General features: G+C 45.2%; 1 protein-coding gene across 2 annotated transcripts in view; it reads left to right on the forward strand.

The window, feature by feature from the left end:
- MYO5B (myosin VB) overlaps positions 1-26,256 on the forward strand; it is a 153,250-nt gene that overhangs the window by 108,284 nt on the left and 18,710 nt on the right. The window contains exons 21-29 of one of the 2 annotated variants that reach the window (XM_083882829.1): positions 1,800-2,039; positions 6,127-6,366; positions 10,912-10,996; positions 12,343-12,491; positions 13,230-13,349; positions 15,038-15,175; positions 16,707-16,769; positions 22,501-22,752; positions 23,566-23,663. In XM_083882829.1, the coding sequence (XP_083738955.1) occupies positions 1,800-2,039; positions 6,127-6,366; positions 10,912-10,996; positions 12,343-12,491; positions 13,230-13,349; positions 15,038-15,175; positions 16,707-16,769; positions 22,501-22,752; positions 23,566-23,663 (1,385 nt within the window). The remainder of the gene's footprint in view (positions 1-1,799; positions 2,040-6,126; positions 6,367-10,911; positions 10,997-12,342; positions 12,492-13,229; positions 13,350-15,037; positions 15,176-16,706; positions 16,770-22,500; positions 22,753-23,565; positions 23,664-26,256) is intronic. The other variant, XM_083882830.1, reaches the window with a different exon arrangement.

Below are 26,256 nucleotides of genomic sequence, written 5' to 3' on the forward strand. Positions count from 1 at the left end.
GTGCTAGAGAACTGGCTGCGGACTGTAGTGAAAGGACTCATGGTTTTATTTGAAGGTTATCCACATGATATGAAATCCCATCAGGACAGCATTTATCTGCAGTAAAAAAATTATCATAATGCAGAGGTGGAACACAGAAAAAAAAATCTACAGATCTGTTCTGATGTGGGTGATGTCTGAATGCTGAGGGGACAGTGAGTTCATTGCTAAATGTGGGTGTGTCTGTTAATGGCTTTATTCTGGAGCTGTGGCTCTGGTGGATCTCAGTACTATTCTGTGGTCCACAAAGTCACACCTGAGCCCAGGTGTCACCTGCTCCCACCAAGTCCTCACAACCAGGATTGTATTCCCTCGTGTCACTGCCAAGCAGGTCTTTACTTTGAGACCAGGGAGGCTCCCAGGAGAGGTCTGGGTGTGCCCTGCCTGCCTCAGTGGAGAGCACTGCCTGGAAAAGCCTCCACAAACAGGGTTCAAGTACTGCCCATGAAAGGGGGTGCAAAACAACAGCCTCCATTTCCAGCCATCAGCCCCAGCATCTACCAGGACATTCCTTGGAGGAGAAGCCCCTCTCTGAGGCAGTTTGGCAAATGTTTAGTATTTGTTGCAGCCAAACCAGAGTTGCTGTACACAGGTGACCTTCCAGAAATTAAGCTGAAGGAAAGTAGATTTAGAGAAGATGTTGGGAAGGAATTGGTGGCTGTGAGGGTGGGGAGGCCCTGGCACAGGGTGCCCAGAGCAGCTGTGGCTGCCCCTGGATCCCTGGCAATGTCCAAGGCCAGGCTGGACAGGGCTTGGAGCAGCCTGGGGCAGTGTAAGGTGTCCCTGCCCATGGCAGGAGGTGGAACTGGATGATCTTCAAGGTCCCTTTCCCACCCAAACCATTCTGTGCTTTTCCAGGACAAGCTGGCCTTGCTATACCCACATTAACCAAGGAGGAGAGGCTGAGTGTCCCCACCTGACACTACCAGGAGGATGCAGGACCCTCCCTGCAGGGATCCCCCCCACTCTGGGCTCTCACCTCTTCCCCACTGTACTGCTTCAGGCAGTGCAGCAGGTGTTGGCCAAGTCATCCTGGTGACCTTCCAGGAATGGCCTTGAGCTGAAGGAAAGTATATTTAGAGAAGACATTGGGCAGGAATTGGTGGCTGTGAGGGTGGGGAGGCCCTGGCACAGGGTGCCCAGAGCAGCTGTGGCTGCCCCTGGATCCCTGGCAATGTCCAAGGCCAGGCTGGACAGGGCTTGGAGCAGCCTGGGACAGTGGAAGGTGTCCCTGCCCATGGCAGGAGGTGGAACTGGATGATCTTCAAGGTCCCTTCCAACCTAAAGCATTCTGTGCTTTTCCAGGACAAACTGGCTGTGCTATACCCACATTAACCAAGCAGGAAAGGCTGAGTGTCCCCATCTGACACTGTTGGCAGGAGGATGCAGGACCCTCCCTGCAGGGATCCCCCCCACTCTGGGCTCTCACCTCTTCCCCACTGTACTGCTTCAGGCAGTGCAGCAGGCGGCAGGTGTTGGCCAAGTCATCCTGGTGACCTTCCAGGAATGGCCTTAAGCTGAAGGAAAGTAGATTTAGAGAAGACATTGGGCAGGAATTGGTGGCTGTGAGGGTGGGGAGGCCCTGGCACAGGCCAGGATCCCTGGAAGTTCCCAAAGCTGGGTTGGACAGGGTCTGAGAGCAACCTGCTCTAGTGGAAGTCATCCCTTCCCACACTACAACAACCTCTAAGATCTTCCCAACCCAAACCGCCCTGCAATTTCCACAACTCCCTGCGCTGATTTCCCCCGTGTTTTCACAGATGCTGGCGGAGCACAAGGCCACCATCCTGCAGAGGTACGCCCGGGGCTGGCTGGCCCGCGCCCGGTTCCGCCGTGCTCGCGCCGCCGCCGTGGTGCTGCAGAGCCACTGGCGCCGCATCCGGGCCCGCCGACAGCTCCTGGCCCTGCGCATCGAGGCGCGCTCGGCACAGCACCTCAAGAAGCTCAACATCGGCATGGAGAACAAGGTGGTGCAGCTGCAGAGGAAGGTGGATGAGCAGGTGGGTGCTGAGGATGGGCCTGGCTCAGATTTGTGCCTTTTCGTGGTGTTGGGTGGTGGTCGATGAGGGTTCGTCAGGGTGGGACACAACTCGCTTAGGAAGTTGCACAAACCGCACTGGAATTGTTGTGGGGATTGCCCTGCAGGGCTTGGAGAGTGGGAAGATAGAATGGCAGGTGTGGAAGGTGTTGATTGAAAACCCAGGGCATCTCCGGTGTCACAGGTTTGTGGCTAAATTGCCCCTTCTCTGTGAGCACCAAGTGTGCAGAGTGTCTGCCACCACTGGTGTTATGAACTGTGTGTCTTGGGAGTCACATTCCCTGGAAGATAAACAGCAGTTTGGGTAAATACTTTACTTTGAGCATGTTTGTGTTACTAGGAGTAAGGGGAGGGTGGGATGGTGTGATGTGACAGACCCCTGTGTGGGATGACTTGATGACCTTACAGTGACTCTTTGATCAAAGGGGTATTTTCATCAGTAGCCATTTGCCATTAATAAGCTACAGAATAATGGTTTGATTTTACACACATAGCAGAATAATTTTTTCACCTACTAATATGTGCTAATTACTCTGTTAAATACCTTCTGTGTTGCTGTACAAGGCATTGAGGAGGGGTGGTCATAAGAAATGCAGAGTGGGACCTGGTTGTATTGACTAATATCAACAGGGAAATTCATATCCACTTGTGCCCTTAAACTGAATTTTTACAGGTAGGAGAACATTCTCTTCAGTGAGGATTACCCCGTATTTGTAGCACCAGTTTGTGATAATTCCAGTTTATCATTCTGAGATGCTGTCAGGGACCCTTGTCCATCCCACAAAATTCCCTCACCACCTGAAATCTCCCCACCCCAGTATGACACAAGCTTTCCTGTGCTGGAGGGGATGACAAGGGGCTCTGTGTTGTCTCACAAGGTGCAGAGTCAGGCCACACAGGGGTTTGCATTGCTGTGGCCACCCTCACTGCAGTGTTAATTGCCTGCAGTGCATTAACTGCACCACAACAGGGCCCAGCTTTCAGACACTGGTGTTTAATTTTAAAACACCTGTTTCCATACTTAGATTTTGCTAACAGCAGCTCAGGAATGGAAAAGTGTCAGAAGAAGGTTTGATATGACCTTTCATCCAGGAGGTATTTTGGTGGAATTGAATAGGATGAGTCATTCCAGGTCCAGGTATTTTGGGCTGAAGTCGTGCAAGGAGTGTGAACGTCATTGTTGGATCTGCTGAGCTGCTGGACTTGACACTGGAACTTCAGTAGTATTTCTTAGTTTTTATTTTTCCCTATTTCCTTGCTGGGAGAAGTGTGGCGGTGGAAGGCAGTGGAACAGTAAAGGAAAAAAACCCACATTATTTGGTTAGCATTGGCTTTCCTGCCATGGGTTATGAAAGCAGCAGAAGGATCTGCTTTAGGGAAGGAGTCATGGAGAGCTTTTAACCAGGCAGAAATAATGGTCTTGAGCTCATCTTGCTCTCCCTTATTCTTGCCACAGACCATTTTATAGAAGTTTCTTTGATGCTTTCTGTGTAGCTATTGCAGGAAAGAATTCCTGCTCTGGATTACACGTGGTGGTCTGTCCAGTGAGCTGAATTTAACCATCCTTCCAGGGCTGCCAAGTTTCCCTGGGATGCTTTGGAAGTGCTAATGAGCACCGTTCCAGTAGATTTTATTTTCAGTACACTGAATCGTTTTTTTCCGGCACGGTGCATTTGCTGAATCATAGTTTCCCTGAAGGATCTTGCTTTCAGTCCTTTCTAATCTATAAACACAACCTTTGAAAATACCAATTAACTTTCCAAGAAAAAAAAAAAAAAAGTATGTCGCAGGTAACCTGGAGAGCTGCAGTTGTATATCCTTTCTTGAGTAGCTGTGGAAGAAAATGTTTCTATTTCTGCTACTTCAGCTCATGCATGAGTAGAGATGAAATCCTCCCTGTGCCCCTAAGGAAGAGATCTTTCTTTGAAAACATTAAAACCTATTATTGTACGTCAGCCTCAGCTCAGATGCTCTGGCATCTGTAACAGGAATTATTTAATTAAGTGTTTTAATCAGGCGAGGGATTTTTTGCACACAGGAGAAAGATTTTGATCTATTTTGCTGCAAAACATCCTCGCTGGAGCACTTTCTTTTCTATTTACATTGGACCAATTCCTCCTCCTTTTTTTCCCCCCTCCCCTCTGGCTTTTTTTTCTTCAATTTGTTTTCTTTAAATCTGTTTATTGGAATTGCCTGAGATACTTATAAGGCATGTGTCTAATTTCATATTGGTTGTTTATGCAGACAATATTTAGACACACTTTGAGCTCTCTACACTGTCCCTGCAAGCAGTGCTATCTCTAGTGAGCATTATTGTGAATAAAACTAGTTTGGGTAAAAAGCTGATGAATTTGTTACATCTGCCTTTGGTAGCAAAATAAACAAGTTTTTTTCACAGAGCCTGAGTTGAAACCAGGACTGTCTCAGATCTGCAGGGCTGGATAATGATTCAAAATAAATCAAGTTCAAATTCAATAGGGTCTGTTGAACAATCTCTGGTTGCAGTGGGGAGCAACCCAGTAAATGGTCTCTTGTGTCTCTAGTTGTTAATAAAAATCCCAGAACCATTCCTGTGTATTTATCTTGTATTTTCATGAAAATCTCAGTTGGGTGGTGTGTAAAACCATGCACACAAGGTACTGAAAATGCATTTTTTTGGAAATGTCTTTAGAGCCACTGCTCTGGAGCCAGCCTGGGACACCTGGGGCTCTTCACCTGCACAAGAGAAGGCTCCAGGCAGAGCTCACAGCCCCTGCCAGGGCCTCAAGGGGCTCCAGGAGAGCTGCACAGGCACTGGGGACAAGGCCTGCAGGGACAGGACACAGGCAGTGGCTTCCCAGGGCCAGAGGGCAGGGCCAGATGGGATGTGGGGCAGGAATTGGTGGCTGTGAGGGTGGGGAGGCCCTGGCACAGGGTGCCCAGAGCAGCTGTGGCTGCCCCTGGATCCCTGGCAGTGTCCAAGGCCAGGCTGGACAGGGCTTGGAGCAGCCTGGGACAGTGGAAGGTGTCCCTGGCCATGGCTGGGAGTGGATGGGTTTTAATGTCCCTTCCAGCTCAAATCATTCTGGGATTCTGTGAAAAGCCTTTGGTCATGCAGAAATTATAATTTCCTAATATGATACGAATGCTGAATTTTGATGTTCATTAATAATTCATTACTAGAGAGCAAAGGAAAAAAAGAGTTAACACGCCTCATTTACTTGTTTTTCCATTTGAGATGTGTCTTTATCTTGCTTCAGAGCACTGAGATGCAGTGATAGGGGGTGCTTTGGGAGGGCACCTTAAGAGGGGCCAGAAGGATGATCAGAGCAAACTTTAAAAACGAGAATTCATTTTAAGTTTCAAAATGGTTCTTCTGGTATCAAGATTATCTACCCAAAGTCAGCACAGCTTAGTAGGCTCTTAATTAAGCTCTTGGTCTTTGGCCTTGAGATGTCTAATAACGATGATGTTTTATTAGTCACAGTGTAGTGCCCATTGACTTTGATTTGAAGCCCAAAACTCAGCTAAGTCTGATGAATGTTTCACTTCTCAAAACTGGGGAACAAATCACTGCTAAGTGCTTAGAAAGGATGACTGAGCTGGCACATGACTTAAAACTGGAGGTTTGGGAGCTCCTTGTGCTTGAGGCTGCAGTTCTGCATAGTCACTCCAGGTTTCTGCAGGCATGGGATTCAGGAATAGAAGGGTAAACTGCAAAGGGAATACTACAAACTCCCCCAAAATTGCAAACCAATCACATTTAGCTGTAGTAGAAGTGTAGTATTTTGGTTTGGTTGCCAGTGCTACCAAGAGTTGTTTGCCTCTGCTCAGAGTGGTATCAGCATAATACCAATTTGACAAATTCTTCAGTCATCATTGCCAAAACATTATTGAGCTTTTGTCACAGTTTAGAAATAGCTTTTAGCTTTATGAACTTCATTAGCATTTGCATGGAAACATTTGTTTTTGGGGGTCTGTCCCCCACCATGCTTGAGGACTTGAGTGGTTACTTTTCTAGGATGTCACCTGTGCTCTTGTTTCCTTCTTTTTTGGGATGTTGGCTGCAGAACAAGGAGAACAAGCTTCTGAACGAGCAGCTGTCCATGCTGGCATCGGCCCACTCCTCCGAGGTGGAGAAGCTGAAGAAGGAGCTGCAGCAGTTCCAGCAGAGCCGGCGGGGCGATGGCAACCAGCTCCTCAGCCTGCAGGAGGAGCTGGAGCGGCTGCGGATGGAGCTGGAGAGAGCCCACGGGGAGAGGGAGGTCATGGAGGACAGCCACGGCAAGGAGAGGGACCTGCTGAGGAAGGTCTGTCTGTCTGTCTGTCTGTCTGTCTGTCTGTCTGTCTGTCTGCCTCAGGCTGCCTCCTGCAGCTGGGCCGTACTGCTGACAGCTCGCTCTTTGCAGCTCTGGAGGGGAGTGTCTGTCCTTTGGTTATTATTTCTGTTGCTGAAATTATTATTTTCAGTTGCTCTGATAAGTCCTCTAGGAGTTATCTTCAGCCAGCTCACGGGGGTGGCAAGGACAGGTGGATGTCCCTGCAGGAGCAGTGGCTGCCCTGTGTCAGGGCACCCCAACCTGATGCCTTTAGTGCTGCCAACCTCAAGGAAACACCCCAAACACATCTGGAAATCAGGATGCATAGTAACCCTGAATATCATTGAATCACAGAGTTGTAAAGGTTCAAAAAGACCTGTAAAATCACCAAGCCCAACCATCAGCCCAGCACCATGGTGTTCAGCACTAAACCATGTCCTCAAGTGCCACATCCCTGTATTTTTTGAACACTTCCAGGGCTGGTGACTTCTCCACTGCCCTGAGCAGTCTGTTCAATGCTTTACAAGCCTTTCAGTGAGAAAAGTTTCTCTAATACCCAATTTAAACCTGCCCTGGCACAACTTGGAGCTGCTTTTCTTGTCCTAAGATTCATGTATGCCATAGCTTCAAGTGTATGCAGTGATTCCTCGTGGTGTGTAATGCAAATTACTGGCGAGGGCTGTCACAGATGCTGTAAATATTAGGAAGATGTAAATATTGGTCACCTATGTGTGGACCAACCTCCCCCCCAACACAAAACAGATTTATTTTTTTTTTCTTCCTTCTTCATGCAAACCTCCAGAATATCCTGGTTTGGAAGGGAACCACAAGGACAATCAAGTGCAGCTCCTGTGCTTTATCCCTTGGGGTGCAAGTGCACACTGCCACCATTGTACAAGAAGGCATTCTAGTGGGAGAAAGAGACTTCAGAGTGTAGAGTTTGTTTTGCAGATAGCAAAGATGGACCTTTTGCCCTGAATTTGTTTGCTGATCAGATTAATTCTGAGTAACACCCGTTCTCTTAACCTGAGGCACTTGACACGAGAGTTCAGTTTCCTTCTGCAAATGCTTGTGGCTGCTCAAGTTAAATCCGTGATACCTCTTCTGCACCGGAAATTGAATTGAATCTTTGATCCTGCTATTGGAAAGAGTTTAAGGCTTTTCTACTCAATAAATCACAAATAAAAAGCTGTTTTGCAGCTGTTACTCTAGAACAGTACTTGGTGTGTGATAACCTGAAGATGAGTAATTTTTGGAAATTTAAACAAAAAAAGCTTAGAATTAGCTGTGTTATTATTACAGTGGTAGAATAGTCTTATGAGGCCCTTCTAGTGCACTTCACACAGCACCATTGCTGTGGCCAACCTCCCCTCAAGGCTGAGCCCTCAGGGTGGTGGGTTTGGCTGAGAAGCTGTGGTGAAGGACTGAACCTCTGGCAGGACTGAAATGCATTTTTGGGCGTGCTTCTCAAAGAGGTGGACAGTCTGTACACTGGCTGTCCTTGGCTGGGCTGAGAGATCACTTACTCCATTCCTTGTACCCACACAGGGATATGTGAAATCAGTGACTTCCTTTTAAAATTACAAGGTTCTTTTTGGTGCAGGGCTCTCTGTTCATTAGCTGGGTGCAGCACAGGCTTTTAGGGCCTGAAAGGATGCTTGATTTTAAAGGTGATGCAGCTGGGGATAAACTGTGTCTCTGTTCTTGACTGTGAATCCCCTTGGAGCACTTGGATGGAAGGTTGGCTTAATGACTGAAGAAATGCTTTAAAAAGCATGAAAACAAAGCAGAAGCTTTTCCTTGTTGTGAAAGTGCCTACAGCAGAGCAAATACTGTGCATTTCACCATGAAAATAGACAGTTTAATTATAAAACATTCCTAATGAGCAGTTCAGGCTCCCATTTCTGGCATTAGCTTTGCATTGCTCCCTTCTGCTCCTTGTAAGTGGGAAGATGGAGAGGACCTGTTTCCTTTCTGAAAATATTAGTTTAGCCAGAACGATTCCCAAGAAAAATTCTGGGAAGAGGTTTTTTGAGTTGTTCTAATATCTCCTAGAAGCTGGGAAGCGTCTTGAAGCTAAATTCAGTTGAGAAACAGTTTTCACCTTCAGTATCAAGATGACACCATGGACATGGTTGTAGTGGGACAGATTCCCAAAGACATCTCACTTCTCAGTGAGACTGAGATGGGCCTTTAATTTTTCTGCAGCCCCTGCAAATCTATGTCAGTTATGTTTAGTTACTGGAAGAAAGTCCTTTAATCTCTTTGTCATAGCTATTCTCTCCAAATCCTTAATTTTAGAATAGCTCTTCTTATTTAATTTTGTGATATAGTTTGAATCATCTGGGTAAGTACCAACAGCTCTTTCTAGGGCTTTTGGTAGCACCTAATCTTCTCATGTGGTGAGCTAGAATAATTCACAGCCTGGCCAGGAATTTCATTAGGAAAGTGCCAAATGCCATCATCCTTTCCTTACAAGACTGGGGGAGGACGGGGAGGCAGATCTCATGAGCAGAGTAACACTTAGATAAGAGCTGCAGCCGTCACCTGCACAGCATATTCTACAGAAATCTTTCCAAGCAGGTGCTGTTGCATTTGAAGCACCTCTAAAGATCTGCTTCCTGTGGAAAGATAAGCAGGAGGTACAAAAATTGTCTGTGTAGGTACCAGGGATGGAGTTGGTGCTGCTCCCTTTGCCTCTCCCTGTGTGTAGTGGACCATTCACATTCCCACTGTACCCAATCTGAATTAGAAATTTTAAAATCTGGGAATAATTGTTACAGATTCTGTTAAGTCTTTCTCTTCCGAATGTCCTCTCAGCACAGCTGAGAATACTGAAGATTTTTGTCCAGTTTTGTTTTCCAACCATCATAGCTTTGGGCAGAGAATTCCTTATCAGGACCCAATAAAAAGCATTAGTAAAATAATCCCACTGATGGGACAAGCAAGTAGAGTTCCTTCCTGTCCCATTGCAGCACTGGTTTTCTTTCCATTCCACCACTCCTGTATCTCTTCTCCAATTTTTAAGGAATTCTTCCCACCTTGAAGACACTAGTGCTGATCTAATGGCAGATGTGATTTATGGTGAAGGAGTGCAGTTGATTTTGGCACAGAATATTAAAATCATGGCTCAGTTCACAGCATTTAGAACACCAGTAGCTCTGTATACTTAAATTGAGGGGTTTTTCACTTTCTGGTTGTACATCCAGCCTTCTAGGAGAGGTGCAGACAGATGTAATGCAGATAGCTGGAGTAAATTAACAGGGAGAGTAATGAGTGGGGAGGTTTTTCAGTTTTGTGCACGGAACAGGACTGATTCAGTTGTGACTCACAAGAAGATATTCACTGTGCTTTTGTCCTCATCATTAGTATGTATCTGGCATAGCCAGTGTTTGATAAAATGCCTTAATTTGAACACGCTTGTGTGGAAGACTGAAATCTGTGCTAGGAATGCGTACTAGCTGGGCTGCCTATAAATTTAATCTAGTGGTGACAGCAAAATTATTACTCTTGGGCTTTGAAAACTCTTATTATGGTGTTTGCAGTGTTGTTTATCGTTGGCGCCTTGAGATCCTTCTGCTGTGTGTAGCCATTTCCTTAAGCAGTGGCTACAGGAAGTGAAGGAGCAGGCATAGGGAATGACACGTGCTGGGGGGATGTGTGTTCTCCCACCTGACAGCAGCAGAATCACCCTGCTTAGCTGTGGCAGCCTATTTCACTTGACAATGTGATGGTGGTGTGTGTTGAGATAACGCTGTTGAATGACACCAGAACTCAGGAAGCTGAGTAATGTCCCAGGATTGGTTGCTGTCTGCATCAGTCCAGCCTTGCAGTTGTGACAAGTGAAAATAGCGTTTTTCAGGATTTAGTTCCTGTTCTCATTATTTTTTACGAGGCAGTTGTTGTTGTTAATAACTGCTAAATGTGCTGCTGCTGTGTTGCCAAGGGCCCTGGTGCATGTCACTCCTCACTGTACCAGAGGTTCTGTGGTTGTGGGAAGCACTGAAGTGACTCATCGTGCTGCATGGACTGGGGACAGTGAAGTAAAAAAAGCCTGACCTGTTCACTCGGCTCACATACACCGTGTCCATCTCAGCTCCCAAAGTGCTGCATCTCTGGGAACAATCAGCAGATTTATTTCCCCAGCAGCTGTGACTCAGTGCTGTCACTTGAAGACAACGATGAAACCCATTGAGATGTAAAAACAAACCTCTGATTTGATGACCTGATCACTTGCAAGAACTTTGCTCCTGCAGATCATGGCCACCAAGTCCAGCTGCACAGTATTTTGTAAGATTCTGCTGAAAACGTTGATTTAAGGGAGAGGTGCACTCAGGAAAGGGAAAGTTGTAACAGTGCATTTCTCCTGTGCTTCTGCTGCTGGTGTACAAAGGATAAGGGACAAAGCACAGGGGAACAGATCTTTTAAAGAGCAAAAAGAGGCCGAACAAAGCCCCCTGTCTCCTGCCAGGTGAAATTAATCCCTGCAGGAGCTCTGCCCTGCAGCCAGCAGTAACTCTCTGCCTTGTTCCGTAGCGAATCTCCGACCTGGAAGAAGAAAACGCTCTCCTGAAGCAGGAAAAGGAGGAGCTGAACAGCAGGATTCTCTGTCAGTCTGAAGGTAGGAAAAACTGCCTGTAGCATCATCATGCCTCCATTAAACAAGGCCTTAATCTTCTCCCCTGAAGTTTGTTTTCCCTGCTTTGAAAAGAGCTAATCTTCCCATCACCCTTTCCTTGTGGCCTTTGTCTCTGTTTTGTTGTGCAGGTAGTTCTGTTCATGCTGTCCTACCAGTGGGTGATAGGCCAGAGGCCAATTTAATTGGTGAAATACAGAAAAAAGTTCTTAGCAAGGCTTTTTGGTTCAGTTGTGTTAAAGCATTTCATGCAGAAGCTGTGGGAGGCAGTGAAGCTGAGGGAGTAGGGAATAGCAGTGTCCCAAGAATGATTAATAAGGGATCCAAGGGGTAGTAAAATTCACATTATTGAGCTGTGCCAAAGGATTTCTATAGTGTGACATGAGCCTGTGAGTGTTTTTTAAAAGCACAGACATAGCTGACAAGTCATACATAGGGGAAGCAACTCATTTCACAAAAGGGACTCTCATGCGTGTATTGAGCTTTTCTATTTTTTGTCATCCTTTTCAGCTTTGATTTTGCAGCAGGATTTACATGCTGTGGATGTAGCTATCACTGCTCTGTGGTACTTGTGAAGTGTCTTTTGCTCCTAGCCTAACACAAAATAAAGGAATGAAGATAACATATTAAGAAGAAAATTGCTGCAAATATTTATTCATCCCTTACAGGATGCTTTTGGAGCATCAAAGATGGGAGAAAGGAAGCAGAGGGGGTTGGTTTGTTGTTCACCCATTTAAAACAACACACAGGCTACATTTACCTGGTTCCTTAGGAAGAGGAAGGAATGGGTTTGCTTCCAAGGGGTATTTTCAACAAATAGCTGATTTTATTTGAATATAAACTTCTTTGAAGCCCCACGGTAAATGGTTGGTGATGACATGAGAAGGAGCTGCTGTTGTTGATTTGCTCCCGTGCCAAAGCTGCTGGTGAGAAGCAGGCAGGGAAGTTTTTATATGCAGGAAATATCACTTCTTCAACATGAATGTATTTCTGTACTGTGCTGGTCTTTTCTTAAGTCAATTTATGGCTGGCCTATGGGAGTTGGAACTGCCACATTTAAATGATGGTTTGTTGGTGCTGGAGACTTCTCTTTAACTCAAGGCAAAGGACTGCTCTGAAAGCAGAACAGCTCAAGCTGTTTCAAATCTTGAGGAGACAAATACAGATTATAATGGTCTCCAAATATTAGTGAATGCTTACTTGGATTTTAAAGTTTCTTGGCTGAGAGTATTTTTGTTCATTAGTTGTTGTTATACATGTTTACAAGAAGCTCGTTTCTGACCTAAAGTTCATAATTTCTTTGGTTTTTTTTTAACCTTCCTATTTTAAAGATGAATTTGCACGAAACACAGTCGAGGAAAATATCCAGATGAAGAAAGAGCTGGAAGAAGAGAGGTCTCGTTATCAGAACCTGGTGAAAGACTATGCAAGTCTGGAGCAGAGATATGACAACTTGAGGGATGAAATTACTATTATTAAGGTAATGAAACTGGAATTATCCCTGTTCTCTTGTGCCCTGGACCTGATGTTGGTGCCTGGATAATGTGGTTCACTCACCCCCCAAAAAATTAATTAGAGCTGCCATTAGTGGGAAGTTTTTGTTTGATATTTCTAAGAATACCTCTCTGCACTGGTATTTGCATGCCTTGAAAAAGGAGCTTGGTCCTCCATGCACTCTGTGAAATGCTTAGAGATGTTTGTGAATCTCAGCAAAAGCTGGCTCATGCTTGTTCTTGTTTTGCTTTTGTGTCAGTGATGTTCATGTGTAGGTGTTGGGTTAAAAAAACAAACAAAAAGAAAACCCTCCAGCAATATGACTTCAGAATTTCAAAACCCAATCAGAATTTCTTTAGGTTTAGCATTGCTAAAGTGTTAGAAAAACTGTTGAAAATCAGAGTACTGCTGGATTTGATGGAAGGCTGAGTGTTTAAAGAGGGTCTTGGAGGGTGCTGTCAGCAGCACAACCCTGAGCTCTGATTTGCATGTTCACACTTACTAGGCATCTGGTGTCATGAAGAGCCTTTAATTAATGCAGAATTTTTAAACCGAGCTTCTATATCACTTTTGCACTTTGAAGTGTTGATATGAATTTTAAGGGTAGGGCATAAAAACTTAAAATGTGTAAGGTAGCTTAAGTATACAGTCACGTATTTGCTCAAAAGAAGCAACATTCCAAGAAGGAATCCTTTAACACTGGTTCTACATCATTTCTTGGCAGCAGACACCAGGGCACAGGAGAAACCCATCCAACCAGAGCAGCCTGGAGTCTGATTCCAATAACCCATCCATCTGCACCTCTGAGATCGGGGACACGGAGGATGTGATACAGCAGGTGGAGGTACAGTGAACCAGCAGGGCGGGTGTCGTGGGCTGGGTGGGGGAAAGGAGCTGTCACCTTCCTGGCCAGGAGTGTCTTCAGAAAGACCCTGTTCAGCACGGGAACAGGCACTCAGAGTGATCAGCTCTCTTGTGACTGCTGCCTTGGCAGCAGGGCTGTGATTGCCACTCCAGGTGATGCAGGAGAAAGAACCACAGGACAGGCTTTTCAAGTCTTCAGGAGCTTTCTTTATTCAGTGAAGCCCAAAGAATGAAGAACCTCAAGGAGGAAGAATTAAAAGAACTCAAGGGAGCAGGGATTATATACTGTAGCCAGGGGGTGGGGTTTTACAGCTTGGCCAATAGGGAAAGGAACTGGGAAAGGGACCAATCAAGGAGAGGATCCAAAAAGAACCAATCAACAGGAGTAAAAACCAGGGAACTGGGGAAACTAACCAATGGGAAGTAACAAATTAACATAGTCTTGCAAAGGCTCATGGATTTGACACACTTTGCTCACCATGAGCTTGATAGAAATCTCTTCAGAAGAATCCCAGAGGGAGAGTATTGCTACCTGAAGGAGCCTCCAGGCTGCACATTTCCCAGAAGAAAATAACCCTTTTTGTAAATGGTTTAAGGGGCCATCAGGGGAGGGGAGAGAAGATCTGTTTTGGGGTATTTGGTATAGGATTTGTAGCACAGGGTGGTAGTCCAGGTTGAGTAACAAGGCATGATGGATAAAATTGATTCTATGCTGTAGAAACACAATATTACTTGTGTCAGAGGGACTGCAGGGTTGTGGTGCTCTGGCAAACTCTACTTGTTTGCAGCATCAGGGCTCTAAAAATAACGCAGTGTTGTCTTTGGGCCATACCAGCTTAAAGACTGATGAAAATTCATCACAGCAGTTAACACCCAGCACTGATGGATCATGACCGTGTGATGGGGGCAAGGACACCAGAATTCATTGCTCTCTTGCCCTGAGCGTTTTCATTCCCATGCATCTTCACAGATGCTTTGCTGGCCAGCACAGCCCCTGTAATCAAATCAACAGTCTCCTAACGCAGAAAAGAGCAGCACAAATTATTCCTTGGCTATCAGGAATCCTGTGGAAAAGGGAAATGTGTTTTTTACTTACATCTGATAGAATAGGCTGCTTTTTAAACTCCACTTTCCTGACTCGAAAGCACTTGTGGGTGATGAATGTTCTTGGGGTCTGCCACCCCCTGGCAAGACCATACTTTGTGTACCGATACCATATCTGCAGAAACCCCCTTTGCTGGCTGCTGTGTTATATTACTTTAGTATTTCTAAACTCCTCTGAAACCATTTTCTGAAATCAAAATAATCAGTATTGACTGTGCTTTGATATAAAAATATTCCGAGTGAAGGCAGTTAAAAAAAAAACCCCAAATAAGCACTTGACTAAAAAGGACCCAGTAGGGCATTTTTGATGTTCTTAGCCCCCTAAGAACATCACCTACTCATCTATTGGGCTATTAAGCATTCAGTGATTTATCAAAACAAGTCAGGTATTTTACTGACATGAAAAATAGGTGTTTAAAATGTAGATTTGCTCTTTGTTTCTTAGGATGCTCCTGTTCCTGGCTGTGGCTGATGTACAGTCAGGGTGCATCTGGCACTGTGCACAGTTATAAAACTTGACACTGAGGTCTTCTCTTTTTTTCCCCTCCCTCCTGTTTTTTCCAGGAGATTGGGATGGAGAAGGCAGCCATGGACATGACCCTCTTCCTAAAGCTACAAAAACGAGTGAGGGAGCTTGAGCTGGAGAGGAAGAAGCTGCAAGCCCAGCTGGAGAAAAAGGAGCAAGAAAGCAAGAAATCCCAGGCAAGAGGCATCTTTTCATGGATACTAATATTTCATATTTGTAACTGGCTTTCCTTGATTGCCTGAGGCCACATGATGTAGGAGTTTAGCTTTGAGAGGGACAAGTTCAACATAAGAGGCTACAAATCCATCTGGAAAATGGAGATAAACCTTTTTTTTGTCAGCTAGGGACAATTGGACGGGAGAACTGCTTTATTTATTTGTTAAGACAAACTCGTAATATACAACACTGGTTATATACAACACTGATTATATACAACACTGGTTATAAACATATTTGGGGCAATATCTTAACCTTCTTGAAAGCAATGAAATGTAGAATCAATTTTGGCACAGGTTATTCCACCAACACTGACCCTGTGTGTCTCACATGTGGCTCCCTGCATGTTCAACAACCCTCCCTTTTGCATGATTTCTGTTGTTCAAGCATTTCTTTGCTGTCCTGGCTTCCTCCCCATCCAGCAGTGTGTGGCAGGAGCTGAAAAGCACTTCAGACACATGTCAGTCAGGCTGGTGCCCTCAGTTTGGTTTTATTTTTTATCATCTATGTGATTTGGATGTTTTTGGTTTTTTTTTTTTTTCTCAGTAATGATCCTAGAGAGGAATACAGGTTAAAAGTAGTGTATTAAATCAGAACTATCAAGATATCTCTTCCTTTCTTGTCAAAAAACCCCACCAAAACCAAACTTCCTGCAGTTTGAGTTGCTTGCTTGAAAGCAAATTAAAAACATGTATATTTAAAAAAATCAAGGTTACTGGCAGCTCAGTGGTAACTCAGGGGACAGGAATCGTAAGTCTGAAAAACAACTCCCTAGGTCGTGATGAGCTGACTTCTGAGATGGGGGGTTTTAATAGCAGATATCTTGTATGTGCTTTTCCTGCCATCTGTAGCCAAGGTTCTGTGTGCTGTGAATCAGCAGTGCCGTGTGCTTGGTGTCCTGAAGCACTGAAGATGCTCTTTTACAAATTGTTTGGCAAATGCCACCCCTCTTGCCTACATATTTGAAATCTCTGGGTCTTCTGTTGCTTTGTTTGGGAATTATTTTTGTTATTGCTCTTCAGTGTGAGATCAGTGTACCTTTGAACAAATGCAGTAAGAGACTCAGCAAAATCATCAACAGTAATTATTTACTTGCTTCACTAGATATCCTTATTGATCACCCCTAGCAATTTGCAGGGAGCGCATGAAATGGGAGACTTCCCCAGCCTCTCGTTCCTGCTGCAGGAGGATTAAAAACCTGTTTTCCAACTGCTGTGTTGAAGATTGTTCCCTTAATGACTGTCATTGTTTGAAAGCCGCAGCGAGGCACAGTTGTCAAGATATTAATGAGAGATTAAACCCATTTCTCCTGGAGTGTCCTCTGCCCCACTGGTGTTGCTGGGATGCTCTCTGATGGCAATTAATGACTTTATTGTGGTTAAGCTGGCTGGCAGGGCTGAATGCTGATGGAGACGTGCCCAGCTACCCCGTGCTGTGTGCCAGTTCCTCTGCCTGCTCCTAAATACAAATTTACCTCTTTAATCCGCACAGGTAATTGAAACAAAGACTGAAGTGACTTCGGAACATGAAGATTTTGCGTACAACAGCCTGAAGGTGAGTGAGAGGCTTCTGCTTAGTGCTGGAACCTATTGCATGGCTCCAGCAGCCCAAACAAATGGTGTGAATGTGATAATAATCCAAAACCTGCTGTAATCAGCTCTGTTAGAGAGGGCAGTTGGAAGGCTGCAGCTTTCCATCAGCTCCTGGGCCTGGGATTGCTCACAGATGTTTCTCTCTGGGGCAACATCTGTTCTCTGCTGATCTACCTGTCTCTTGAGTAATCCATGGAGGTAACGAACCCACTCGTGGTGAAGGGGGCTTTTTCCATGGCAGGTATTCCCTCTGGGACTTTGTTGGGCTCCCTTTGATGGGGCACTGCAGGTCTCAGCAGTCAGCTTTGCAGTAGGTGTAAATTCTTACAGCTGTTTCTTGTTCCAGCCTCCACCTGTGCTTCTTACCCACTTTCTGTGCTGTCCCAAGGTGCCACTCAGGTTAAACTCAGATAAATCTGTGGTGTGATATGCAGTATTAGCCTGTATCTCCCAGCAGAAGTGCTGTCTGACCACAGTCATCCTGTTTTTTCTCAGTTATTTCCCTACCCTAGAATTTGTCTTTCCCCCAAGCTCTAAATCCTGACAGTTTCTGTCCCCATCACTTTCTCCCTGTGACAGTCAAAGCAACTGAAACCTCCTGGGCTCCTATTGCAGCTTCTGTGTGTTCTATCCTCCTGCTCTGACTGTATTCAAACACTTCTGGCCTTGACGGTTTTAGACCAATTCTTATGTCCTGCTTATCCCCAGAAAACCAGTTCCTAGAGTAAGGAATTTTTGTTTTTTCAGTGCAGACCTACCTTTCTGATGTTCCTTCTCTCTCTATCCCCTTAACAAATATTGCAATGCAACTGGGAAGTCCAGAGGAACATATGTTTTCCAGAACAACATGATGCTAAACCATCTGTCAGTAGTAATATCAAATTTTGCTTCTGCATCATCTCCTCAGAAGGATGCAAAATAAAGCAGGAATTAGAGATGGAAAGGATGTCCAGCCCTCACTAAATTCTTATCTCTAGCATTAGATTTTTTTATGACACTTAATCAATCCAATTTTATTTTCCTAGCATGATATTGGTGTAGCTCTGGATAAATGTGCTGTTTGTGATGGAGGGAAACCCCCCTGAATTTCCTTAGTACCTCTGAATAGCCCTTTGGAGAAGAAGCAAGGTCACTGCCCAGGTGTCTTCCAGTTGGTTAAACATCCTTGTGGAAGGTTTAAGTTTCTTGACCTTGTAGAGAAAAATGGAGTTGCAGTTTGGAAGGGGAAAACCCAGCAGGTGAGAACCACCAGCTCCTTAAATGGCTCACCGAGTTCTGACTTCTGTGTGAGTTCACAAACCGTATTTTCTTCAAGGTTTAACCGTGGAAGTTCAGAATGGAAATACTAATTTTGGATTTTCCTACTTCCTGCATACTAACATACTAGCATTCATAGTTCTACATATATAACAAACTTTGCCATTTAATTTTAATACTGTTTCATAAAAATAGGTGGCATGTGTTGCTAAAAATGCAGCGTTCTTTAAACTTTAGTCTAAAACAGGTGGAAAAATGAACCCGCAGGGATTTCACATTCCCTGTAGGAGTGTTTACCTGAGAAGGAGCACAGAAAAAAAGAGAAAAATGCACTCCCCTGCTGTTCTCCCCACATCTGAACATAGGATACAGCCTCAAGTCTATCTGCAAGGCAAGAGCGACTTACTGCTGATTTTGAGGGCTTCTTTTCCCTACTTCCCCCTTGACAGCTACTTCCATGGCTATGACAAAGCTATTCCTCTATTCTCTTTCTCCTGTTAATATATATCTCAAATATTTCTGCTGTCTCTGGCTCCTTTAGGAGCTGCTTGTGAATATGAATTTTTACCAACTTGAACAGACTTGATCTCGAGGAAATAGTCTCGAGGTGCCTAAAAGCTTCCACACAGGGCAGTCTTTCTTGGATGGCTTGTGAGGTACCAGTTAGTCAGCCATGGATAGGCACACCTTCCTCTGGACCAGACTGCTCCCACCTGGCCTTGGACACTGCCAGGGATCCAGGGGCAGCCACAGTTTCTCTGGCCACCCTGTGCAGGGCCTCTCCACCCTCATAACCAGGAATTTTTTTCCTCCTTTCTGATCTAAACCTTCTGTCTTTCAGTTTGGACAAGATGAGCTTTAAGGTCACTTCCAACTCAAACTATTTCTGCTGTTGTGAGATTCCATACTTTCATGTCCCATTTCAGACATTTTTGTCACTCTCAGCCCCTCAACCAGGGCAATACAAGGTGTGGGTGTTGCTGGATGGTTTGCCTTCTGCAACCAGCACATGGTCTGATACTTCATAGGTATCTTCTCTCCTCCAGCTTGGTGTCTTGGTGTAATTATTACTGTAATTATTACTGTCATGACACCCATGATGGCAGGGATTTGCCTTGGGGATATCATCTGGTGGGGAGCCTGTTCTTGATGCAGGTTTTGATGGAGGGAGGTGAGTGAGGCACAGTGCTCTGTTAGAGAGGCTCATCTGTTTTTTTTTTAATTTTGTAAGGCTGAAAACAAATGTGTGAAACTTGAGCTAATGCTGATAAATTTACAGACAGAAGTTACCTGTGCTTCGTAATGGATAAATACATTTCTCAGAAAATGCTGTCCCAAAATACACCCAGACAGATGTTTGGTTAATCATTATCCAGGAATGCAAAACAGGGAGATATGTGCCTCAGACACGCCAGTGAAAAATGTGTTTTCCTTGTTTTTTCAAGCTGGGAAAGTGGCAGTGGGAATGAAAGCACCAAGGAGCTCTTGCTCTGACTCCATGTTTCTGAGCAACCTGTTCTAGTGGAAGCTGTGCCTGCAGCTGGACAGAGTGGCCTTCCTAACTCACACATTCCTGGATTCCAAACAGGAGCATGATGCATAATTCAGTTTCTCACTCGTTGCTTAGCTGGGATGTTTGTTTCATCCCTTAGACTTGGCAGCTCATCATACAATGAGCTGCATGGAGGATTTAATTTTCTTTTCCAGCAGAGTACCAGCAAAGAGGAGAGGAGGTAAAATCCTGGAATGTCAGTGTTAACCTCTTAAGCAGGCTGACACTTCCCCCAGCACTGCTCTGTAAGCCCTTTGCTAAAGACTGAAGCTATTGCCATCACCATTAGTGCTTGGGTACCCCTGTCAGAGCTCTTTAACACTGCATATGTTGGGGCAAGTGTGAGTTCAAGTTCAGTGCATCCTGACTGCAAAATTTTTTGGTGAAATTTGTTTGTCAGATATTTGTCAAATAAGTCAGCATGACTGGACCATGCTGAAGAAAGAGCATTTTTCACTCTGCCAGTAGAAATCTCTTTCCACGTCCGTAGCATTTTATTTTAGCTTCTGATCTTCCATGGCAAGTGCTGATGCAAAAAGTGTGTATGAGCTGGGGACAGAAGGTGTTTTAACACTGCTCCATGAAATCCACACAGAAAGGACTAGGGAATAAATTTATAGGTAAACTTTGAAAGTAGTGTATGGTGGGGGCTCTTGGAGCAGGGTTATTGGTTAAACAACCAGGTTAGACAAAGCCAGGAAGACCAGGAAAGAAAGCAATAACCTTGTTTCTCACTAGAGCAGAGCTGGAAATGACCAATCCTTGGAGTTAGTAGTGTGGCTGACCTATGATAAAAAAGAGAGGGAGAAAGGGATACAAAGAGGAGCAGGAGGAAGATTAAGGAAAATGAAAGCAAAGATCTTACACAGCAAATAACAAAACCCACGGAAGAGTTATTTTAGCAGAAAAGCAAGTAACTGCTTTCACAATCAGTGAGGAGTGATGCTTCTCCACATAGCAGGAAGAATTAAACCCAGTTTGGCTATCAATTCCCACCATGCACACACTTCCAACTCCTCCTTTAAATGCCAGTTAGAGAAAATCCCGTGTCTCATATACTCCCTCTGCAGTGCTTAATGTGGAGGAATTGATGGATCTGAGGCATATCTTATCCTTTTGGTTTTTTCATGACAGATGGTATAAAGTACCTGAATGTGCCCCATTACTGATGTTGTTTGTTCAGCTAGGAGCATGCTGCCCAGATGCCAGATCAGCTATTCTGTTCACACCTCTGCTGTGATAAGCCATGCTATTTATAATTTGTAAGGATTTATAATTACAGCACCCGTTTCCTATGGAAACGGGGTTTACACAGCTGTGCTTAACTACACACTTTGTAAATTGTATAAATTGCCTGCATCCCCCCCAGCCATTTTTGGATTCATTAGCTTGACTCAGCCCAAGCTGATAATGAAGCAGATATCCCAGAGATAAGAGGGGTTGTGAAGGGAAGCTGTGGACAGGCTCAGTAAGCAGCAGGGAGATGAGACACAGTGGGGAATTATCTTGTGCTGTTGTAGACACTGGAGAATCCACATGGATGGGGGTTGGTCCCTGGGAAAGAGCTGACCCCACATCAGATAGCAGAATTTGTCAGCTCACGTGCAGGGGTGTTGTTTTGTGCCATGCTGGACAAGGGTTTTGTTGGGGTTTGGCATTACCTGAGAAGTCTGGGAGTTTGGGGACAGGAGGGAGCGGTCCTGGGTGCCACCTGCAGCAGCCAGAGGTGGAGGGTTAGGGCAAAGGGAGGGTGTGTTGTTGTGAATAGGACCCCAGGAGTCTGGCTCCCACCCAGTCTGTGACCCACTGCAAGGACTGATGGTTTTAAGCTTGAAGAGGGTAGATTTAGGTGGGATATTGGGAAGAAGGTCTTGGCTGTGAGGGTGGTGAGGCTCTGGTACAGGTTACCTAGAAAAGCTGCCCCTGGATCCCTGGAGGTGTCCAAGGCCAGGTTGGATGGCTCTTGGAGCCACCTGGGATAGTGGAAGGTGTCCTTGCCCATGGCAGGGGGGTGGGACTGGATGAGCTTTAAGGTCCATTCCAACCCACACCATTCCATGATTCTGTGATTGCACCATGTGCAGGACCAAAGCTGTTCTTAACAGCAAGGATCCTCCAGGTGGGCTTTGGGTGGTGGCAAAGAGCTGCCAAACATTGTGCTGCCACCTGCAAATAAAGCTTTGTGGTGGCAGACTAAAATAAAGACTGTCTCAGCTGCCAGAATTCTATTCTTCTGTCTTCTGCTGCCGTGCAAAAGCGAGTAAACCCTTCAGTTGCCTCAGCAAAGATGTTGTTATTCAGGAGAATCAGCTGGCATCAAACTAGCACAGCCTGTCAAATGCCAGTGGCTGAGGAGACATCAGGGTGAGGAAATCCTCCAGCTATAAACAATGCACTGGGGTAGGGGAATTATAAACTGTATGAGAAATGAAGAGGGAATTCACAGATCCATGGCTCACCTAAGGGATGCCTGCCATGATGAAGGTTTGTGTAAATCAGCATCTTCCAGCTTATCTCATAAATATGAAAGGTGAGCTGAACGTTGTGGGGGTTGTGGGATTTACTGATTCAGAAGAAAAAGAGGTGAAGGAGAAAAGAGCATGTTTGGCTTCTTTAACAGCCTGCTTTTGTGTTTAGAAATAGTGTCAAGAAATAAAAAAATACCCCAGGTCACCCTGTGGTGTTGTTATTAAATAGCAACTGCTGACTAAAGCAAAATCCTTCCCTGAACCACAGATGGCTGGGCTGGCAGCAAAACCCAGATCCTGGCTTGCATTGATCTATAATCATCGATAACTTAGAGTCACCTTAGAGGCATCTCAGAATAGGATGAGGCACCACAGGGCAGTTTATCTAAACTCCTTAATGGCTTGATGTTTTGCAGAGGCAAGAGCTGGAGTCGGAGAACAAGAAGCTGAAGAATGAGCTCAATGAGCTGAGGAAGGCCATTGCAGACCATGCCACACAGAACAACTCCTCCAATGACGTGCAGGACAGCTACAACCTCCTGCTGAACCAGCTGAAATCGGCCAACGAGGAGCTGGAGGTGCGCAAGGAGGAGGTGCTCATCCTCAGGTCACAGATCATGAAGGCAGCCCAGCAGAAGGAGACAGGGAAAAACATGGTAAAGGAGAGGGTAATGGATTTTCTCTTCTTCCTTCTTCCTCTCTGTTGGTGGAGATTTGCTTGCTGGCTGAGCAGTGCCCTTTCTGCTCTGGTGGGCTGGATGGCACAGGGAGGTTGTGGAAGGTTGTCCAGGGATACAGGAGGTCCTGCCTGGGGATAAGATGCAGTCCCTGGCATTTCTGACAGCCCAGGACTCTCTGTGCCATGGTACTGCCCTAGGATGCTTACCCCCATACCTGATGAGGATAACCCAGCCCACACAACCCCTGCAGCAGTGTGTGTGGTTCAGCATGTTCCTGGTAACATGTTGCAGCAAATTATCTTTTTCTACAAGCCAATGGCGTGAGGAAAAAGAATTTCTAGACCACTTTGGGCTGGTGCAGCTGTGTTTCTTTCTGACATGCAGGCAAGAAGGGAGCCTCTCTCTCAAACAGCTGTGTTGGGATTTGTATTTAGAGCACATTCCAACGGAAGGACACGTTTTCCAGAAACTCAATATTTATTGATTCGCTGTCTAATCATTCCTCAAGGTTTTGGTGTGGTTTTTATGTCAGACCAAGCCAAGCACCCTGCTTTATCTTCTTCCAAAATTCACTGCATCCTTCTTCCATCTCTTATCACTACATCCTTCTCCCATCTCTTATCACTGCATCTTCCATCTCTTATCTCTCCTGCTGCACGTGTGTGGATTCATAGAAACTCAGTAGCGTGGCGGATGCCCCAGGGACGCTTTTAATGGGAGTTGTCTGGTGTCAGGAGCTTCTAGAGCCAGGCAGAGTTTTAAAGCAGGATGTCACATGGCTGTTTTGCACGTTGTCTGTAGGAGAACATCTCCCCCAACGCCAGCTGGCCCAACAGTGACCGGCACGTTGACCAGGAGGACGCGATCGAAGCCTACCAGGGCATGTGCGAGACCAACCGGTAAGTGTGGCACAGACCCCTCCAGCACCAGGGGAGTTCTGTGTGACAGATGCATCCACACCAAAATCAGGGTGTTTTAGAGGGCTTAGCAGCCTCTGGATTGTGTTACGGACTCAAGGGTGGGCCAGGAGGGTGAAGCCAAAGACACAGATCTTACGGAGTTGTAGAATCCCGGAATGGTTTGGGTTGAAAGAGAACTTTAGGATCGTCTAGTTCCAGCCAGGTACTGAGCAAGTGGAAAAGCAGACATGGAAGTGAGCAAAACTGGGTTTTGACTTTGCTTCCAGCAGCAAGAGTAAGATTTGGGATTGTATTTGTATTTGTTTTGGGTATCTCACACCGTGTTGGGAAGACTCCAGCGTTTCCATCTGATATTCCCAAAGGCAAAAGCCTGTTGTGGTTAACTGAACTAACAAACATGCTGTATGCCCTGGAAATACATAATTGATTTTCTTGCACCCAAACTGAGTGTCAGGAGCAACTGTTTTATTGCAGGTTTACCTCAATGAGGATTAATGCTTTGAACATGTGTCTGTCCTGACAGTAACAATGGGCTGATATTGTCAAGCATTATATCAGTCCTTGCAGCTGCCCAGGAGGATATAAAATAATAAAGCAATATCTTACAAGAAGAAAAAATAACATGGATTAAACAGCAAGATAATATGAAAAGTAAATTTTTATTTTACTTCAAGGAAATTGAATGTTTATCTTTTTTTTTTTTTTTTTCTCTTGACAAATACAGATGTTTGAAGCTTTTTTTTCCTTAAATAATTTCCATTCAGACAAGGAAAAAGACCCAGCCATTGTGGATTAATGGCTTTTAATAACACAATATGGTTTGCTACTTTGTAGAGTGGTTGCAGAAGGTTGTTAACATTCCAGGCTGGGACCTGATTTAATGAGGATTTTATTCACACCTGTATGAATAAGAGGAAGGCCCCATTTAAGTGGAACTCAGACTCTGATGGTTGGACTGAGGTTCTGCCCAGGCTGTTCTGCCAGCTTTCACCAGATCTGGAGGCCTGGAGCTGGGGATTGTTTAGGTCCAGGACTCCGGTGACATTGGTTTCTCACCTGGGCATCATGTCTGCCTATCTAAAACACTAATTTTAGTGGGTTTTTTTTTTCCATTTGCTGTTGAATATTTGCTTTCCTGAAGTGAGCTTGCTGATGAAGTTTCTGCCCTTCCTGCAGCAGAGGTGATGAGATTAATTTGCACATCACCTTCTTGTCAGTAAATCATTGGAGCTCAGTGTGCATCCTGCAGCAAGGAGTGGGTTTTGGTGACTTAATGAATTCTATGAATTTTCTCTTCTTTCCTTCTTTTTCCTTTTTTCCAACATTCTCCTGGAGCTGTGGGTGCTCATACAAGATGTGAAGTGCCATTACTGGGCACAACTTTAATTACTCCCTAAATTTTCCAGTGTGAATGTGTAGGGAAGGTTGTGTTTAGGGGTTGGTAGAGGAGTCAAAATAAGGGTTGCTGCTTTTTTAGGACACGTGTGACCCAGGGGTGTCACTGGTATTAATTGGTTATCTGGCCAAACTGGTGCACATTGTCTTCTGTAGCTGCCAGGAGGCTCCAGTCCTCCTCCAGACATTCTTGTTTCCACACTTCTGCAGAAAGAATTGAAGAGTAGAATAATTAAAGTTCAAAAAGATGTCTTGAGGTCCAGCTCTTCTTTCCCCAGCACTGCCAAGGCCAGTGCTAAACCATATGCCACATCCACATGGATTTTAAATCCCTCCAGAGCCTGTAAGTTCCCAGGATCTAATTTTCCACAGGAATACAAATCTCTTTCCTTGCAATTGCACGAGGGTGAGCTGCAATTTTAAGAAGTTAATGTGATCTGGCCTTGGTGGTTTTTGGCCTCTTAAGTTTTGGGAGGGGAAATCTGCAGTCTCCAGAGTCAGTTCATTATTCTCTCATCTGCCTCTCTTGTGAAGCTTGACTGGAGCTTGGCTCTTGAAATAGAGCAGCAGTAGCTCTATATGCTCTCACCCTGATTTTCTGCAGTGATTTATCCAGTGGCTCATTAAGCACCACCAGCCTCCCCATTACAAGGTTCCCTGTGCAGTTGTCTGTTTATTGGGTTGGTTTATAAGCTGTAGGCTGGTGTTGATGGCAATAAAGTGGATGAAGACAAACGCTTGGGGAGCCTGGATTGTTGTGTTTATGGACATAAATTAACATTCCCTCCCCCAGCACAAATTTGCATTTGTACTTACACAGCTCTATACCCAAGGGTGTCAGCATGAGAAACAGAAATGCTTTCCCTTTCTAATCTTGATCAATAAATATTTTAATGGGAAATTTTCTAGTGGGGTTGCAGTTCTGAAGTGGGATTTATAAGCAAGAACCTCTTCTTCTCATCTTCTCTGTAAGAAGCACTCCCATTTCTCTTTCATAGAATGGTTTGGGTTGGAGGGGACCTTAACGATCATCTTGTTCCACCCCCTGCCATGGGCAGGGAATCCTTCCACTATCCCAGGTTGCTCCAAGCCTTGTTCAGCCTGGCCTTAGACACCTCTAGGGATCCAGGGGCAGCCACAGCTGCTCTGGGCACCCTGTGCCAGGGCCTCCCCACCC

The sequence above is a fragment of the Zosterops lateralis genome, assembly GCF_965231275.1.
Source record: "Zosterops lateralis genome assembly, chromosome: Z".
Taxonomy (NCBI): Eukaryota; Metazoa; Chordata; class Aves; order Passeriformes; family Zosteropidae; genus Zosterops; species Zosterops lateralis.